General features: G+C 35.8%; 1 protein-coding gene across 1 annotated transcript in view; it reads left to right on the top strand.

Annotated features, from left to right (window-relative positions):
• The window catches only part of LOC140153650 (inositol-tetrakisphosphate 1-kinase-like), a 56,690-nt gene that overhangs the window by 25,404 nt on the left and 9,760 nt on the right, over positions 1 to 21,526 (top strand). The window contains 4 exon segments of the mRNA XM_072176450.1: positions 3,560 to 3,664; positions 17,341 to 17,384; positions 19,744 to 19,903; positions 21,294 to 21,361. Coding sequence (XP_072032551.1) covers positions 3,560 to 3,664; positions 17,341 to 17,384; positions 19,744 to 19,903; positions 21,294 to 21,361 — 377 coding nt within the window.

The following is a 21,526-nucleotide window of genomic DNA, read 5'->3' as shown; positions in this document are numbered from 1 at the left end:
TTTCTACTTCAACTCAGATCGACTCGAGAAAATCGAGATTTTCGTACAGTGCGCCACCAATCGACTGGAAAAACTTCCTAGTCCAGTGTTTCTAACACGGGGAAGTAGAGTCTAAATTGATTTAAAACAGACGTTTAATTTTTGTAATAGAAAACAAAATAAGCAATTAAAGGTCAGTTAGGTCACCGAGGCAAACTAACGGTCAATTCAAATATGAAAAACAGTTAAAATTGTGTATTTTGTTTAAAATAGTAGCTACTGATGTAATAAGTAGTAGAAACAATACGCAAGCGTGTTGGTGCGTGGAGAGTGAGCTTCTTTCGATCTCGAGTCGGACTTTTTGTACTGTCAGTATCAGAAGTCCAGAATCATGCAAATGCTTTATTTTGTCTAAAATACACGGCTTTCGACCGAACCACTAGCAGGCTATGTTAGCACATCTATGCCAATTACAAAGGTACCAAAATCTGAATTTTGATGATTTTTACGATCGTCCGGATGAGCAAATCACTGAATGGGCCTTTAAATTCGTGAAATTAACTTGCTGCGAAAATTGTTATTACTACATGTATTAAATGGTTGAACAACAAGAAAATTAGTGACAATTAATTGCCGCTGAAAAATAAACTGTGACCAATTGGCCAAAAAAATTGGCCATGCAAAATAATCTGTTTTATGTATATGGTCATTTTCACGGTAAAGGGTGTAACTTTGGATTTTTAACATTTTGATCCGTAGTTTTCTAATAAAGCCACAGAATTCCATGATTTTTGGCCACATAAGTCATCTAGTTAGCAGCTACCTTGGGTAGCATAATCATCTTCGGGAGTTACTGCGTTCAGTTTTAGCAGGCTTAAATGTACCTAATATTGCCATTTTGAAAAACTGTAAAAAACAGTAACATTTTGTAAAACCCTGTGTTTTCTTCAGTTAGTTCATGGATAATTTTTCTTATCCTGAAAGTACGGTCATATGTTCAGTAAACACTGCCACATTAGATTTAATTGTGAACAGCCCTGTATTTTTGAGAACCGGACTTCGATATTTGTCGTTGCGGAGGCTTCATTTTCCGTTAACAATTGTTAACAAACTTTGTGGGTATAGCTTTGGTTCATAATTCTTGGTTATTTCTTCACTTCTTCTTGATTCATAACAGTTGATATCTTAACTTGAAATGGGTAACAAAAATTAGTTGATTTGCAAGCTTTTAAAATTTTTATAAAATCTTGACTTCAAAGAGCCGATTTTCCGTTAACTTTTTTGAAGCCTCCGAAACAAACTGTTCAGCAAGCTTGGGCAAATATAAATAAAAGAGCTCATCCAATCTATTTATCAAAATGTAGCAAAGTAGATCCTCAAGTCACTTGTTTTTAAATCATGGAGATATATATCACCGTTTGAAAATGGGACCCAATACAAACTTTCCGTTAACAATTGAAGCCTCCGAAACAAATGAAGCCTCCGAAACAACAGTAAACTTAATTATCATCTATGCATATCTAAATTGGTATGTTCCATATTGATATCTGCATTGTAATTGTTGCATGATATGTGCAGAATGTCATAAATGTAAAAAAAAATTGATATTATGGTTAATGCTTGAAAAATATACTGATATCCAAGAAAGCCCGTTTGGAGGCTTCACATGCAAATAACACCATACTTAACAAATGGGTGAAAAAATTATCATGTTATAAATCTGCAATATCTGCCGCATAGAATCATTGATTCAATACACACAAGAAAATAACAGCTTAGATGATCCCAACAGTGTTGTTTTCAAAAAACTACTTCTGCCATGTTTAACCATTGTAAACATGAAGCCTCCGAAACAAAAAAAATGACTTGCTGTGATAATTTAATTTTTGTCACAACTGAAATTCAATACTTAGAAGCAAAGCATGGAAATTGGTAATTGTGATATTTTTACCTATTTTTCATGTCAACTTGTAGTAGTTAGCCAAATATTTTACTTTTATGATCACCTGTGTTGTTAACTGAAGCCTCCGAAACACAAATCGCTTGAATTGCCAATTCTAAAAAATAACTCCAATTTCTGTGAAACTTGGCTGGGAGGTTCCTTTCATCAAGTAGTATTTGTACATGAAGTTAGACATTTAAATTATTTTAGGAACCCAATTAAAACTTTAAAAATATGTTTAAGGTTGGGAAATTTCCATTGCAAATGACCCTTGATGTTAAAAATTTTCAAAATTGCAATTACAAACATAGCAAAACATGGTATAAAATTTAACTTATATCTGTTGACTTACTTTGGAATGGGATTTCACATGTATTCCAGCTTTCATGTCATAATTTTCTGAGCTTATGTAAAATACATTTTTCTTAGATTTTAACCAAAATGTTATGGAAATGTCAAATTTTTATCAGAAATCAAAAGGTTTAAGCCTTGAAACACTATTTTACTGGAATTTAAGTTGCTTCTATGCATGATTACAGTAAACAGAAACATATTTAAGTGGTTTGAAATTTTGACCCTAAAAATCAAAAGTTACACCCTTTACCGTGAAAATGACCATATAGTAAACACATCAAAAGAAATAAGTCCCCCTCTGAAAATTTCGTCATAACATCGTAAAGTAAAACTTTGTACCAATAAAACTTAGAAATAATTATATGATTGTTTACTAAGTGGTTTGTGAAAATGAAAGATGTCCATGACTTCATGGCTGAATGAACCCAAATTGAAGACAAAAACTGCCCTTTCCAAAAGTCACAAAGAAGGCCTATGCTTGTTTTAACTGCAAGGCATATTGGGACAAGGAATGAAACCGGCCATCTTACAACTCACTGTGCTGAACTCTGCACCAAGGGGATTTGCATGGCTGAATGATCAAGAATCGATACACATTACAGTAAATGTTCACTTGGTGAGGATTTTAAACTGCACTCAAACACATGGGGTTTTCCATTAGTAACAAGCCATGAATCAACTTTTGTGACAAGCATACATGTAGGCCTACTTTGTGACTTTTGAAAAGGACAGTTTTTGCCTTCAATTTAGGCTCATTCAGCCCTGAAGTCATGGAAATCTCTCATTTTCACACCGCACTTAGTAAACAGTCATATAATTATTTCAAAGTTATTTTATTGGTACAAAACGAAACCTTACAATGTTATGACGACATGTTCAGAGGGGGACTTATTTCTTTTGATGTGTTTATGTCAAAATATTCTACCTGAGTACCCTTTACACTGCTAATTTCATGCACTGACTGCCATGAAAGTCTTTACTGGAGTCTGGAACTCGGGATGTACAATGTACATGCACATGTATGTAATGTATAAGTACTATAGAAAAATTATTTAATTTGTGTACATCATGGAACATTCAACTTCGCTTGTTACTCCGCGACTAATGCTAATACACAAGCATACAACGCTACTATACGCGTACATATTAGCGAGGTTATCTGTATACAACAGCTTACTACGCACAGCCACGCAAAGAGTATGTTCCACTATGTACACAAATTAAATAATTTTTCTATATTACAATTTATTCTTAACATTCACATGTTTGTCTGCTTACTTTTAGAGTTCCATGGTAAAGTGCGGGTTCCAAACTTTGTAGAAATCAGGACAAGAGATGGTATAGAGATCCAAACTCTTCTCAAGCAAAATTGTGTCACATTCCCATTTGGTAAGTATGCAGCCTTTTTTTTTAAACTCTGATGTAAAATATGCATTTTTTTTTTGTAGCTGGTTTCAGACTTCTCAGATCTTTTGCTTTCAGGCCTTTTACTCTCTGTAAAAGAATAGGGTGTGGGTCATTTTTAGTTCGTCCGAAGGAAAATACCTTATGGCATCACAAGTTGTGTGCTCATATGTCAGTGTCTCTGTCAACAATTTTGGTCTCATGAACCGTTCAAATCCTATTGCAACCATTATTATGTTTTGATGAATCCAAGTGTTTGAAAATATTGGATCCAACACATAATACTGATAAAATTGGATGCTTTACGCCCAATATTTATTGGTCTCGCTATGAGTTTTAAAATATTGGACTCGACTACGTCTCGTCCACTATTATTAAAACGCATAGCTCGACTAATAAATATGGGCTCAGTCGATCCAATTTTATATATCAACCTTGGGTCATAGCTACACGAAGGTCAAAGGCCATTTGAGGTCAACTTGTAAAATAGGCTGAAAATGAAAAAAAAAATTGTCTCCTATCTTTGGACGACCTATCTGGGACTACCCTCCCTATTTTTTGATATTTTGAATAATTTTAAAACTTTATTTAAACACATTCATACTTTGTGATTAGTTACTTGCATCAAGCACCCAAGGTTAAAGATATGTTGATTGATATTGATATATATCCTTGAGTAGGCCAGAGAAAAATACAAAACCATGTATGTTTATCCTTGTCCATGTTAGGTGCACACTGTGGCCGCCACAGGGTACATGAAGAAGATACCTGGAAAGATATGCAAAGGTATAAACCCAGATACCAGAATACCTTAGCTAGATAGCCATGGTCACTGGTTCAAATCCTGAACGAACATTTTTAAATCTTTGACCTACTTGAGGGAAATAATAAAATTTGATCAATTTCAGACTTAGGCATCAGTTTGTGCTTCCTTCTGACCAGGACGGATTAACACTTGGCCACATAGCCTACCATATCCGCATTGTTGTTGCCAGGAAATACATCCCTGTATTGAAGTAGTTATGATAGCTATGGCAGGTGTTTTCCCTTCCTTTTTGTCCAGTCCTATTGAAATATTATTGAACTTCTCACACAAATGCTGCATTTCTGAATTCCGTCTTTAGCTTAGTATCATAAATTTGATCAATTTCAGACTTACATGTAGGCATCAATTTGTGCTTCCTTCTGACCAGGACGGATTAACACTTGGCCACATAGCCTACCATATCCGCATTGTTGTTGCCAGGAAATACATCCCTGTATTGAAGTAGTTACGATAGCTAATTTGCTTGAAGGGTGTTTTTCCTTCCTTTTTGTACAGTCCTAATACTCCTTTTGAAAGTTTATTGGACTTCTCACACAAATGCTGCATTTCTGAATTCTGTCTTTAGCTTAGTATCATTTCCTCCTTTGTGGAGTGAACTCTTTCTCAGTCCACACTAAAAATTTGCTTACTTCTTTTAAGAATATTTTTGTGAAGAGCATTTGAAGAATAAGCTTTTCTTATGTACATGTATCTGATAAACAACAATATTTTTATCTGAGTGGGGTGCGTGTGTGCATGAGTTTATGCATTAGGTCTGTATGGTGTGTGATTTGGGGTGTGTGTCTAAATACCGTCCAAAGGGGGAAATTTGAAATTGAGATAAAGACAAAAATATGGAGTAACAGTCAGTCAAATACATCAGAAAATATACCTCACAAAACCTCAGAACTTTAGAACCAAATATGCTAGACCTTTGATGTTTTCAGTATTATGATGACCTAATGTTTGTGTAAGGTAATAATTACATGGGGGTGTATGTTAACTGAAAACACATATTCTTTTTAAATATTCAATTTCTATAAGCAGTTTTTAGAATTAATGTTTACAATAACCTAAGATGTAAATGCACATAGTATTATTGTCTTTATTTCTCACAAGATCTTGGAGTTCTTGACCTAATTCAATGTCAGCTGATTAATTTATTTACAGTTCTCTCTTTCTAAACATCAGAACATGAGAATATAAAATAGGAATATTGACATAGAATATATACACAGCTTGATAAATTGACAAAATATATCAGATATGTCAACAAATGATAAGATTATGAGGTCTAATGGACTTTAGGGTAGGAAAAAAGATAATTATAGATCTATAACTGTAAAGTTTTTATTATAAAATTGTTTTGGGGGTGTGTTACTATGGAAAGACAAAAAGAAAAAGTTAACATGTTTAGAATTTGAAAACATACACTGGTAGCTATTTAATTAGGGGTGGGCACTGACCCAAATTTTTTTCAGGAAGCAGTTTTTCTATGGCCAAATTTCATCAGGAAAAAGAATCTGTCAAAAAAAAATTCACCAGATGAAGTCTTATATCGGGTTTTGACGAAAATTCAAAATGGCCGCCAAAATAGGTGTTTTTTAGGAATTTTACCACTATTAGTATAGTTTTAGGCCAAAAGCACCAAGTAATATGTCTTTCTATATGTTTTTGAGGCTGCTGATTCCATATCTGCCATTAATATAATGGCCATATGAATATATAGATGGCTAAAATTCAAAATGGCCACCAAAATAGGTGTTTTTTCAAGATTTTGCCACTTTTGTATAGGTTTAGGCCAGAAGCACTAAGTAATATGTCTTCCTATATGTTTTCGAGGCTGCTAATTCCAAATCTACCATTTCTATAATGGCCAAATGAATATTTAGGTTAGATAATAGTACAAATTCAAAATGGCCGCCAAAATCACCTTTTTAAAAAAGACTTTCTGCGGACAGTGAGCCATTTATATTGATACATGTATATTGACTAATGTGTCTTTTTAGGTGTTTTCATTTCGCAGCCTATGAATCTCTACTTTATTAAGCGATATGATTAATAGTGGCAATAATCACCTCAGATAATACATTTTATAATGGTACATGAGGCACCATTATGTTAAATGTACCGCACCAAGGCATTTGTTTTTTTATATTATTGGTAGGCACGACTGTATATGGTGTCAATTGTGTCATTTCAGCTTCATAACAGCTTCATAACAGCTCACCATATAACAGCGGAAAAGCAAATATGAAGCCATAATATCGCTAAAGTGTTGCTGGATCACCGGGTAGTTCAGCTCTACAGCGAGGAATGCATGGTTAAGGCTTTCGCTAATCTAAGAAATGGATCCTTTGGGATCGGTAGAATAATATTTCAGTGTCCAAGGGCTAAGGGGAACAATAACAGAGGAACAATGACAGAGGACTGGATCAAGAAGAGTGTCTGATGACAGCATAATCTCTGGGCAAAAGAATCCTCGCTGACTATGACCAATTCAAATCTCTACTCAAAAATCTGAAGATTGGTTTGATAAAGTCGGGCAATTCAATTGGGATATGAACGAAAATATTTAGGACATACACTGACATGTGCAAAAACAGATACCTTCTAAAAGAAACAGAAGCAGAATTTGATGTCAAAAATGACTATAAAGGACCGAAATTTACATGGACAATTGCATCGGGAATACTTTTTACAAAGCTACTTTCAATGCTACTGTTTCTAACTCATGGATCCGAAAGAATAAACAAGGAGCATCCAAAACCGAATCGGCTGAAGGGCTAGAGAAAATGCGAGAATCAGAAAGAGAGCGAGAGAGAGAGGAAGGTGTTGCTAAGAGACTGCAGATGTAAGCCTTGAATTTTCGACATAGCCATTAGCCAGTGGTCATTGTATTTCTTGTTACGCACGCGAGACCCATCGACCATGTGGTCACTTACCTATCATGGCATTGAGCTTGTGACCAGCAGCTTTTGTGTATCGTTAAGTTCTGCGGTGACAACATTGTCTGCTCTATCGAGCGAGTGTTGGAGATTGAGATAATGTCATCCAAGTAGCGGTTCATGGCTCAGCGACTTGAAAATACATATGTGTTAGGTCTCCATTTGACCTCCATTGTTTGCAAGTGGAAGCAATATCAGCTCTGTTTGGCTCAGGCTCTGCATCATCACTGTCAATAAAGTGTCACTTGGAAAATCAACATTTTCTTGTTCCTCCTTACCAAAGACAATGTGTGAAATATGATGCTAGTGCTAGATCATCCAGACTGACTTCATAGTCTGGTAGGCATGACCATCTATCTGGATTTGATTTACCAAAGCTTAACAGAGCTCGGAGTACTTAAGGTTATACACAATTTTGCCATTTTCAGAAGCAAAATGGGATGCACGTAGTCCCCTTTAAACTTATCTATTTCTGGAAATAAATATCGGAGAGAGAAAACATAAACTACGTCTAAAAGCTGAAAGTGTAAGGGTCATTATTATGCTTGAATTTTCCACGTGGCTCAAAATAAAATGTACTTTTCAAACATTTCAATTTTTTTTCAATATCCGAGCATCAAGATTTTTGGGAACACGGCCATAATTTCTCATTGGAAGTGGCGATTTTGTTGGGAACTTCGACGCACATTACAAACAAGTCAATAAAAGAATGTGCATATTCATTCTTGATATTGGTTGTCTCGATTTTTATGTAAGCTTAAAATGTTGGCGAATTTGAAGTAAAATGGCCTCCACTTGTATGTCGTTTTGTAACCAGTAATAATAATTCCGTGCAAGATTTCATAGACAAAATTCTGACCTACATTATTTCTATAAACCCTCTTCTGCATGCAGGTGCTATTTAAATTTTCATTTCGATAGCAGAAAATTGAGATATTTGCTATTTTTAAGAATCGCTGCTGCCAAATTGTCTAGTTTCGCGATAAAAGATACAGCGAAATCAATTTTTTTTCGAACCATTTCACCTCGTTTGGCTTGTGCTTTGAAGTACAAACTTCAAAATTGATATAGTGATTCTATATTTCAAGCTGCGTCATACTGTGTTTTTCTTACCTCTGATTGTCGCTGCTCAAGGCCAAAATTCGAAATTTTTTGGACAGAAGTGACACTCTCATTTCTTTTTAAAACACGTTGTTTACGCATCTGACGGGCGACGGGCTGTATTTGCCAAGTGGTGTTGCCGAGGGCAAGTGGTGTTGCCGAGTTTGGATTTTAAAATATTTAGGTATTTTCTAGCTTAAAATCCAGCGCCAATGCTGCGCTTGCAACAGGTAGATATTTAGAAATCCATTTAAGGTATGGGTATGGGTATGGAAATTGGGGATCCCAAAAAATTGGCATATGCCTATATATAGGCTATATGCAAAGGGGATGGGGCATTTTGGCAGGCCAAGGGGGAGGGGGCCACAAAAATTTGGCAGTCCAGGGGGGTGCGGACAAGCGATTTTCGGCTGGCGAGACGGGAGGCAAGCGATTTTTAGCGAGTCGCTTGGAAATTTTGGCTTATAATTAGTAGGCTAATACCGGTACTGATTGCACAGCCTTTCGAGAAAGCAATTTTTGGCAAGCCGGGGCGGGGGGAGGGAATAAAATTAAATTTTGGCAGGTCGAAAGGAAGAATGACTTTACCTAGCACACATTAAAGGGGTATTTCGTGATCCACAGCCTCATACAACCCCATGGGCCTCGTCCTTTCTCACAAGTTAAGATTTTTATACCAGTCATCCCGCTCTGGCCACATGTTTAGGCATTTTCACGCAGATCAATTCATTAAGCAATGGAAAATATTGCCAAATTTGAATTTCGTTTTAAAAGCCTACTCCCCATTAAAAAAAACCACTAATTTTGGGGGATTAAAAAAGTTCTGTAAAATGAAACAAAAGGCTGCCTCAATCCTAATTATTCATTTAATAGGCCAGGCCTTCATTTCTGAAAATAGCGGGAGCTCAGTTAGTCACTCTCCTATGTGTAGGCCTACTGAGGAGCTTGACAAGGAGCTCAATTATATAATATCAATATTAAACCATAGGATTTTCAAGAAGTGAGCAGCTCAATAAATGCCATTAGTAAAATTATTGGGCCTACGATTTTTATATTTTTATTTGACTGTGATCCGTTTTTCTATAGGCTATATACATGCCTACACTGTATATAGGCCTACCTTTAAAATTTCTAAAATTGGCGGAATTGAACAAGCTCTAAATTTCTCATCGTCCAGCATAACCAAGGGCAGCGGGGGGGCGCCCCTAGCTATGGCCATATCCGTAGTGGCGGAACCAGAATTTTTTCCGGGCATGGGGCCGGGGAAGTGAATTTGAGGCGGGGCACTTATTGCACTTGAAATTGCCGCAAAAAGTGGAAAATTACATAATTGTGGGGATTTTGCCTAAAAACTGGATGAGAAAGAAAAAATATTGGGGGAAATACTGCCCCCCCTAGCGGCGCCACTGCATATACATCCATGATGCTAGAATGACGGAAGTTCTGGCGCTGAAATTCAATTTCAATATCACGAGTTTTTATCAGGGATTTTACCAAGGGAAGGCGATAGTGTAGGATTTTGCTGATATACCAGGCAACACGAGAAAGGTGTGGCTAAATAAGGGAGTGTTCATTATAAATATTTTCCATTATCATACTTTTGACGCCGAGAGCATAATTATTTGAAGCGTACCGCCCCGGTACATCGTGTCAGTCACATGGTCACATTATTTTCTGTTGAAAGAGAAACGCACATGTCTCTGATTAGCTCGGGGATTAGCTACTGCAGCTGCTGCGTGCTGGTCTGTTGTTGTCGAGTGGAAATGGGAAATTTATGAATGAACTTCGCAATTTTGCAACATCATCACGCAGCCAGGCGTAGCTGGGATTTTTTCCAGGAGGGCAAGACTGTAGGCCCTATGGGCGGGGCCCAAATCCACCAAATTTCCCACTGGGGCGGGGGCCCAAATAGACAATTTTGCCAGGCTTATCATAATCGTATATGGTAGGCCTATTGAGCTGTATTGCATATCGTTTGGATTCCCCATCTCTCTGCCCCTCCTCTCACCCTCTCTTTCTCTTTTTCCTCTTTCTCCCCCCCCTTTCCCTCTTTTTTCCTTGCACTAGGGGCGGGGGGGCCCAAATAGGCAATTTTGCAATTGCCCCCCGGCAGCTACGCTACTGTCATCACTGTAGACATACGCGGTAGGCCTACAAGCAGGGCTGTCATCTCTCACGCATTGGCCGTGAGTCTCACGCATTGGGTCACTTTCTCACGGTCTCACGTCAAGGTAGTATAATCTCACGCCTAGGTAATAAATCTCACATAAAAAGCTGGAAAATGAGTAAAATCTCACGCATCGTCCTGAATAATTTGTTGCTCCTACCCCGCTTTTCACATTCCCGAGCCGTGGCTCAAATATTAATGGTTCAAAATGAACATTGAGTCGGCAAATCCGCACGCCTAGCTCTTTATACAGACAAATATAGTAGGCCTATCAAAATGTTGTATTTTTATATTTTCTGGTGGACTCATGGAGAATATCATGTCATGTAGGTCCCGGCGCTGGGTTGGGGGGGTCTCAAGGCATTTTGGTAGGCCTACCCATGTTTGATTCCGGGAGGTTTTTTTAGCAGGCCCGACCATTTTTTTAAAATAAAAACACCTCGGGCGGGTCTCTTCAAAACATTTGTACCGCGGGGATCAAAGTCATCCAAATTTGGCCTAATTTGACGCTTTTTTAAGGGCACTTTTGCCAAAATAGGCCCAAAAGTTGGTCTTCGCTGTAAACCCACCCATCATAGTCGTTGAAAAGGTAGGCCTACCCCAAAACTGTGGCACATCCACGAACCCGAGGGAGAGACCTCCATGGGTAAAAACACACCTCTAAGCGGGACCAGATTTATAATTTAAAATAGGCCTACATTTTGGAAGCCAGTCATCACGACAAAAGCGGGCCATGGCAGTGTTAATGGTATTAACACTTTGATTTTAGGCTTAAATAACGAGTGTAGGCCTATAAATTACAAATTTGCACACACCGGGGAACCTTCTCAAGCTGGTTTGGGTAAGGATGTGAGGCTGTGACTCGAAAAACTACGGTACGATTTTAAACCAAATTTGAGAAAACAGACCCAAAATTGTATCAACTTTTGGACTGAAAGTTTTCGCAAATTTTACTTTTCGAGAAAATTATTGAAAATACCCTTCTTGAACCTAATTTTCATGACACTGAGGGTCAATAAAATCATGGCTAAAAATACAACAGAGTCTAAACTAAATGGCTGAAAATGCACCCCAAATCTGCCGCACATCCCCACGACACATTTCACCTTATATAGATTTTGAAAATTGTCGCAATAAAATAGGCCCGAACTTATCCCAAATTATCCCCGAAAAACTATTTTTTTGCAGGTGAGGTTGGAGTCTTATTATTTTTATTCTCAGAGAGGATATGGGTTGATATTTTTAGCAGGGTACAATTTGTCTTGTTTTTTGACGTTGAAGTTCCAGATTCTTTTTTTTATATGTTATTATTCATTTATTTATTTATACCCCGGGATTTATACCCTGTACGTGGGGAAAAGTACACACGGCAGCTAGCTACAGAGAAACCACGAAAAACTCCTGTGAAGTGCATGAAAATGCCCCGAAAATGTGTCAACCGAAACACCCGAACAGGAAGATAAAATAAAAAAACAAAACCAAAAACCCAGGAAATTTCCCGAAATAAGTTCCAAATTCTTTGTCCCCCACTAAAATATATGAACACTCCCTTATGAAGTCTGCCCTCTTCCGGCTATTCTGGTAGTAGGCGTTGACAATTACCTTCATATTTTTGAAGCATGTTTGAACCCGATTTGTTCTCTATTCACATTTTTAACGTTGCAAGTAACATGTCAAGACCTCTATTTGTGACGGGTATTTATTATCTTGCTAGAGATGTGCCTAAAGTTGAAATTCAATATTTCGGATCGCAAAGATCGAGAGATATAAAGTTGTTGAATATCAGTTTAACACCATGGATCATATGGGCGTCTTATATGAACGATTACGATAACTAGGCAAAATGGCTGGGATACAGGTTGTGTAAATACTACATGAATATTCATGAACTATACAGATTCCATTCTTCTCTAATAATAAAGATGTCAATCACTCTCCCAGCGACAGTTGCTTGGCGCTTGTAAACAAATCGAATAATAGTGCTTGATAACAGCTAAAAAATAGGCTAAAACACATTTTCACACAATTTTTTCCGGATTTTTTTATTTCACATGATAAGTAGACATATTTTCTTACGTATAAGGTAATAATATATTTTTTCTGGAGGTAATGCCCTTCAACACTTTGTTTAACCTTAATGGCATGCTTCTTGTAGTCTAATTGCTAGTGTATAGGCATTCAAAGTGCTCAACTCTGACAAAATATTGAAGTCAGGGTATATCAACTTGTTTATTGGATTCAAGGCATGCATCCTGCATCTGCAGGCTCTTAGCAACACTTTCTTCTTGAATCAGTCCTCTGTTAGTTCACTTGTCACAATTTGGCTGACATTGATTATTTGCGAATATTGGCTACTGTCTCTTTGACACTGAAATATCACTCTACCGATCACAATTCAAGCATCCATTTCTTAAATTAGCGATACGCTTGAACTTGCATTCCTCATTGTAGGGCTGATCTACCCGCTAACCCAGCAAGACTTAAATAGCGATATTGTGGCTTCATGTTTGTTTTTGAGCTGCTATGGTGAACCTGAAATTACACAATTGACATACAGTTGTGCGTACTAAAAAACCTTGGTGCAGTACATTTGCCATAATGGTGCCTCTTGTACCATTATGAATATATTATCAGATATTGCCACAATCATTAATCAAATGTGATTATTATCAAGTAGAGATTCATAGTCTGCGACATGAAAACACCTAAAAGACATATTTTTATTACTCAATATAAATGGGTCCCTGTCAGCAAATTCTTTAAAAAAGGTGATCTTTTTGGCGGCCATTTAAAATTTGTGCCATATTTGATCTAGATATTCATATGACCATTATATAAATTATATGGAATCAGCAAGGCGTCAAAAACATATGGAAAGACATATTACTTGGTGCTTTTGGCCTAAAACTATACAAAAAGTAGCATAAACTTGAAAAACAACACCTATTTTGGGGGCCATTTTGAATTTTAGCCATCTAGATATACATATGGCCATTATATTAATGGCAGATTTGGAATCAGCGGCCTCAAAAACATATATAAAGACACATTACTTGGTGCATTTGACCTAACACTATACAGAAAGTGGCATAATCTTGAAAAAAAAAACTATTTTGGCGGCCATTTTGAATTTTAGCCATCTAGATATTCATATGGCCATTATATTAATGGCAGATTTGGAATCAGCGGCCTCAAAAACATATAAAGACATTACTTGGTGCATTTGGCCTAAAACTATACAGAAAGTGGCAAAATCTTGAAAAAAACACCTATTTTGGCGGCCATTTTGAATTTTAGCCATCTAGATATTCATATGGCCATTATATTAATGGCAGATATGGAATCAGCAGCCTCAAAAACATATAGAAAGACATATTACTTGGTGCTTTTGGCCTAAAACTATACTAATAGTGGTAAAATCCCATTAACCACCTATTTTGGCGGCCATTTTGAATTTTCGTCAAAACCCGATATAAGACTTCATCTGGTGAAATTTTTTTTGACAGATTCTTTTTCCTGATGCAATTTGGCCATAGAAAAACTGGTTCCTGTGTAATTTTGCAGAAAAAAGTCCTTGTGTGCCCACCCCTAATTTAATGGGATGATCCAATATCATGTATGCTGCTTATGCAGAGTATGGGTGAGAGTGACATGGAAAATTGAGATTTTTTTCCAGGGCTTACAATGCAATTTTTTGCCAGGGCTTACAATGTACATTGTGTATGTATAATGTTTCATGTTGACCACTGCATTTGATCTGATTTCATTTGAGAACTGAAGGTGTGGAGTGTGGATACCCGCTTATAGGTTGATGAACGCATATTACTTGTTGGGAGAGAAATTAGACAAAATAATGCATGCGCGCTGATGTTGATGCGTCTAATGCACAAACCCCAAAGGGAAACAAGTAATACGCGTTCATTAACCTATTTCATACACGTGAAGGAAAAAACATGTGATTTTTTGCTGTTTTTATAACAAAATTATCACTAAAATGTTGGAAAATAGAACCTGATATATAATGTAAATGCATCAACCCGCCTAAAAAATGAATTGATCCTACGGGACGCGAATGTGTTTGAAAGCTGTACATAGTACACAGAGTGCACATTACATGTATATGGTCATTTTCACGGTAAAGGGTGTAACTTTGGATTTTTAACATTTTAATCCGTAGTGTTCTAATAAAGCCACAGAATTCCATAATTTTTGGCCACATAAGTCATCTAGTTAGCAGCTACCTTGGGTAGCATAATCAGCTTTGGGAGTTACTGCGTTCAGTTTTAGCAGGCTTAAATGTACTTAATATTGCCATTTTGAAAAACTATAAAAACAGTAACATTTTTGTAAAACCCTGTGTTTTCTTCAGTTAGTTCATGGATAATTTTTCTTATCCTGAAAGTACAGTCATATGTTCAGTAAACACTGCCACATTAGATTTAATTGTGAACGGCCCTGTATTTTTGAGAACCGGACTTCGATATTTATCGTTTCGGAGGCTTCATTTTCCGTTAACAATTGTTAACAAACTTTGTGGGTGTAGCTTTGGTTCATAATTCTTGGTTATTTCTTCACTTCTTCTTGATTCATAACAGTTGTTATCTTAACTTGAAATGGGTAACAAAAATTAGCCGATTTGCAAGCTTTTAAAATTTTATAAAATCTTGACTTCAAATAGCCGCTTTTTCCGTTAACTTTTTGAAGCCTCCGAAACAAACTGTTCAGCAAGCTTGTGCAAATATAAATAAAAGAGCTCATCCAATCTATTTATTAAAATGTAGCAAACTAGATCCTCAAGTCACATGTTTTTAAATCGTGGAGATATATATCACCGTTTGAAAATGGGACCCAATACAAACTTTCCGTTAACAATTGAAGCCTCCGAAACAAATGAAGCCTCCGAAACAACAGTAAACTTAATTATCATCTATGCATATCTAAATTGGTGTGTTTCATACTGATATCTGCATTGTAATTATTACCTGATATGTGCAGAATGTCATAAATTAAAAAAAAAATTGACATTATGGTTAATGTTTGAAAAATATACTGATACCTTAAAAAGCCTGTTTCAAGGCTTCACATGCAAAAAACACCATACTTAACAAATGGGTGAAAAAATTAATGTGTGATAAATCTACAATATCTGCCGCATAGAATCATTGATTCAATACACACAAGAAAATAACAGCTTAGATGATCCCAACACTGTTGTTTTCAAAAAAACTACTTCTGCAATGTTTAACAATTGTTAACATGAAGCCTCGAAACAAAAAAATGACTTGCTGTGATAATTTAATTTTTGTCACAACTGAAATTCAATACTTAGAAGCAAAGCATGAAAATTGGTAATTGTGATATTTTTTACCTATTTTTTTATGTCAACTTGTAGTAGTTAGCTAAATATTTTACTTTTATGATCACCTGTGTTGTTAACTGAAGCCTCCGAAACACAAATCGCTTGAATTGCCAATTCTAAAAAATAACTCCAATTTCTGTGAAACTTGGCTGGGAGGTTCCTTTCATCAAGTAGTATTTGTACATGAAGTTAGACATTCAAATTATTTTAGGAACCCAATTAAAACTTAAAAAATATGTTTAAGGTTTGGAAATTTCCATTGTAAATGACACTTGATGTTAAAAATTTTCAAAACTGCAATTACAAACATAGCAAAACATGGTATAAAATTTAACTTATATCTGTTGACTTACTTTGGAATGGAATTTCACATGTATTCCAGCTTTCATGTCAAAATTTTCTGAGGTTATGTAAAATACATTTTTTCTTAGATTTTAACCAAAATGTTATGCAAATGTCAAATTTTTTATTAGAAATCAAAAGGTTTAAGCCTTGAAACATTATTTTACTTGAAATTAAGTTGCTTCTATGCATGATTTCAGTAAACAGAAACATATTTACCGGTAAGTGGTTTGAAATTTTGACCCTAAAAATCAAAAGTTACACCCTTTACCGTGAAAATGACCATATACAATCAATGCACACTGCGTACTTTTCTAACCGCTTTTCTGATTGGCTGCTTTGATATACATGTAGGAGTGTATGAATTGTTATCGCTACATGTACACTCTTGACCACTATAGTATTCGACAAGGTCGTTCAGCGATGTCCAACTGCTCTTTCTGATTATCGCGTAAAAAGAACTAGGTCACACGACACTACACAGCTTGACTGACGAATGCGGAGTCGATGTGGCAATGACATGATTCAATTAGCCAATCAGATTCCCACTTCTGTGTTTATAACCCATGAATAGCGTCAAATCGACAGACCGCTTAAGAACCTAACCAAAAACTATAATAGCCACACATTTTATACTAGTTCGAGATGAAACAATCTCGACCATATATTTCACATGGATAGCCAGGAAAATATGAAGTGGGTACTGGCTATTGTACATAATAATATTATTAAGACCTTTGTGTTGATAATTATAAAACAGAATATTGGATAGGTTCAGGTTACTGTGTGTAGTCAATAGTCATATAACCAATTATAAATTAAAATTGTTGAAATTAATTGCATTATTTCAAAGATATCATCAGACATGTACCTAGTATGATGATATTTGACCGGCCTTTGATTACCAGGATGTCTGATATGTTTGTTTTTTTCTTTCAGTTTGCAAACATTCTCAAGCACATGGCTCAGTCAACTCACATAAGGTAAGGGATTATGCGATTGCAATATAGATGTATATAATAAGGCATTAGCTGCTGGCTGTTATTTGCAGTTAGTTTCATGTCCATGTTATGATAATAAGGGGACATATCAAGATTTGCTAATGTATATGCCTGTATTTTTCCCACACTTTTTTTAAATTTTGTGTATGTTTATACATTGTAATGGTATTATTGTATAGTTCCTAAACCCTGCAATGAATAAACCAACAACAGTGTTTAGAGGCTCCAGAAGATTTTAATTTTTTTTTTTTTTTTTGGCAATATCATCTGGCCCAAGCTATTGGGGGAGGAGCAATGGTACTTTTCCTTAGCCATCAAAATGCCACCATGCCTCCCCCCTCCCCCAGTTTCAGAGCCACTGGTGTATTCATGTTAAAATAACAAAACTAAGAACTCAATTTTTGTTTCATCTGTGTATTTTCTACTGGCCCAACAAGTTATTCTGGCAGTTGATTTTTGAAGCTGAACAGGCAGTGTGATCCTGGCAGTGATGTGATAGGCCAGAGTAGCCCTGCATTGTTCAAATACACAATATATAAAGCACATAAGGCAGCCATACAAGATAAAATACACTCACATGACAAGAATGTGATTAATTGCTCTTTGGTTTATGGGGCGATAAATCAAATAATTCTTGGCACTTGATAGAGGTCAGTTTTGGGTCATCTCGCTCAAGACTAAAATATAGATGCTAACATTTAGTTTGGTTTCAGTTTGATTCTTTGCCAATTTAAAATAAATATTATTGTGTCAATAAATAATTGATTATGATTGACACCAATATTAAAGGGGCATTTCGTGATTCACAGCCTCATCCCCCCACTTTTCCCAAAAAAAAGTTGAGATTTTTACACCACTGGATACCTCTGGCTACATAATGTTTATGTACCAAATATAAAGAATAATTGCTTAGCAAAAATATCGCTAAATTTGAATTTCGTTCTGGTGCACCAGAACGAAATTACAACACATTGTCTATGGAGCAGTGTAATACACATAATCATGCATAACCTGCAAACGCAAAATCGGAATCAACTGAAATTTTGGAAATAAGCTTTTTGCGTGGATATCTACTGAAAAATGTCATAAAAAGAGGATGCTAGGATCACGAAATCCTCCTTTAAATAAGGAAGTCCACAACTAAATGTTTGAAAACTGTTGTGCACATTCTTTTCCCAGACATTGACTGAATTCAACACAGTGTATATTGCACTACATCATTTTATGTGATGCGATACATTTTTTGGGGTTGGGTATGAAGTTGCAATTCTGATGCACTTATTATTTTGGAAGTAGCCAAATTTTCAATTGATGAGTTCAATTTTGCAGCACAAGATGGACAAGTACTTTGAGAGCCAGGCCCATACGTAGGATTTTTTTGGGGGGGTGCAGATTTTAAAAGAGTGGACTTTTTTTCCAAGGGGGGGCAATTTTGTGAAAAGTGGACTTTCTTCCCAAATTTGGAAAATTAAAAAAAAAAAAGCGTAAAAAACCTTACTTTTTTGATCGCTATGCTCACAAATTCTGAAATTTTGGGACTTTTTATATACTTTTGCAAATTTGGGGAGGGCGGTCGCCCCCCCTCCCCGTGCACGGGCCTGTTGAGGGCATGAAATTGTATGTGAATATTGATTCATGATCATTCAGAACATGAAATCTTTGTTGGTTTTTTCTTGTTAAAAGACAACAAATTTCTAACCATCAAAAAAAGGTTTTCATGCCCTGTTTGTATCTGCCACAAATCTGATCACACATTCATGTTACTGTAAAAAAAAATTGCGTGTGTAATTTGAATTAATATTTTTGCCAATTAAACAATATGGCGCTTTCATACAAATGATAGACATGTGCTTAAAGAACACATTTTGTGTGTTTTTATTTTCACGGTAGATGTGTTGATCGTGAAAAGTACAACAATGGATTTACTTCTTATTTTTATTTTTCTCCCTTAAAAAAAATTGCTTAAAATTAACTGATCTCTTAGCATTTGTACTATATTCACAAAATGTCAGCTTTCTTGTGCGATACGTGAGCATATGTTATGAAATCTTAATTTGTCTTAAACTTATATTCTGCATGTTCTTTATTCATCTTTTTTTTCTGCTTAGTTCTATATGAATGTATGAAAGAGGGTGGGCGGGGGTGTTTGTATGTATGTAATTGTTTTTTATTAGATAAATTATGAAACTTAGGCTAAGGAGGTGTTTGTTCAGGCCTTTTTGGCCTTCTGAGCATCTCCTCATTCAAATGTGTATGTTTTGTTGTTGTTGTATTGTATTTTGATTGATTGATGGCTGTTCCACAAAACTATAATAGTACATGAATTCTGTTCTACTTTCAGATGGCAATAATTTTCAATGAGGGCGGTCTTCGTGATTTGACACCGCCATGTGTAGCACAGACTTTCATCAATCATAATGCTTTATTACACAAGATATTTATAGTAGGAGATGACTATTATTTAGTAGAGAGGCCGTCAGTCAAGAACTTCTCAGCTGGAGGTGAGTTATTGCTTTCGTTTTTTTCATCCTGCTGTGACGACTCTATTAACAGGCTGCTTCACTACTTTATTTGTAAGGCCAAGAAATAATTTGTTTAAAGAATCATGATCAGAAACTGTATCAAATATGAATGGGGGAAATCACATAAAATTTGAATGGGCAATTTCTCTGTTATATCCCTTCATTTGTGTTTTTAATTGGCTTAGAAGTGTTTAACATTTAAGTGTGTTAAAAGAAAGATACTAAAACATTTTTTTTTTTTTTTAAACGTGAAAATTCTGAAAGGAAAAAACTGTTTTTTAGGAATTAATAAAATCAGGGTAGGTATTTTTTTGTACATGAGTTAAAAACTTTTCTAGTTTTTAAATTGGCTTGGGCTGTAGGGGACTACTATTTTTGGTCTAATTTTGAAGCCTATTTATTAGTGAACATGACCCATTTGATGTACTTGGTACTCTGTTGAATAAGTATTATTAAAGATCAAGGACATGTTTTGAAAAATTCAGAATGTTTTGTGGATGTTCTGGCATTGACTCCTACATGTAGGTAACCGAATGCTCAGTTGATACACATTTGCAGTCAGTATTAAGTAATACTATAGAAATGATATTCTTAGAAATTCAAGTAGGTTAACACATGTCTGGAATTTGTCTCTAGATACTTGTAAATATGTGACATACAGGGTGTCCCTGAAAAAAACTGTATCATCGGGAACTGAATTTTTTGGGTATTTTAACCCATACATAACTAAATAACCGATGTGGTTGAGGAATATATTAGCTATCACATACTTTCTGAATTTTGACAATTGACAGCTCCGTTTTTGAAATAAAAGAATTTTACCCAACTACCTCATTTTCAATCCGTTCCACTGAGTCAAATATCTATTAATGACAATAGACGTCTCTTGCACTAATGATGAGCCTTCATTAGCACACAGAATACAGATCATCGATTGATATTTGAATCTGTGGAAAAGCTTGAAAAACAGGGAGTTTTGTAAAATTCTAATATTTCAACAACGGTGTGGTCAATTGTCAAATTTGTACAAAACAGTATGTGATAGCTGCTTTATTCCTTAACCACACCAGTTATTTAGTTATGGCGTTAAAATAGCCAAATAATTAAGTTTCCGACGATACAGTTCTTTCAGGGACACCCTGTATATTTGAGGGGTTTCAAATATTTGTGCCATTTATATGTTAGGATGTAATGACAGAAGCATTTTGACACACACACACACACACAAGTTGTAGATACAATGCATTTGTTGTGTATTACATACATACATTGAGTGACACTTTGTGTATAATGCAATGCAAAGTCCGGGGCTCAAATAGCTTTTTCTTTACAATATTTTCAATGGATTTCTATGATTTTTATTTTTCAGACCGAGACACTATATTTTTTGATAGCCATGATGTGTCCAAACCAGATTCAGCGTCTTTCCTTAATGAGGTAAGTCATGGAGCAAGAGCCATAATTATAGCTTGTGTCTTGTGCATATTGCCTTCCAATAGATGTCAAACATTTTGACCAATTGTGACCCATCATGAATAAATGAGGCTGAAAGAGGGTGGTATCAAAATTTAGATATAAAAGGAACATTTTGATACCAAAATC

This window comes from Amphiura filiformis, chromosome 5 (assembly GCF_039555335.1).
Source record: "Amphiura filiformis chromosome 5, Afil_fr2py, whole genome shotgun sequence".
Lineage (NCBI taxonomy): Eukaryota > Metazoa > Echinodermata > Ophiuroidea > Amphilepidida > Amphiuridae > Amphiura > Amphiura filiformis.
This window is presented reverse-complemented; position numbering and strand designations above follow the sequence as displayed.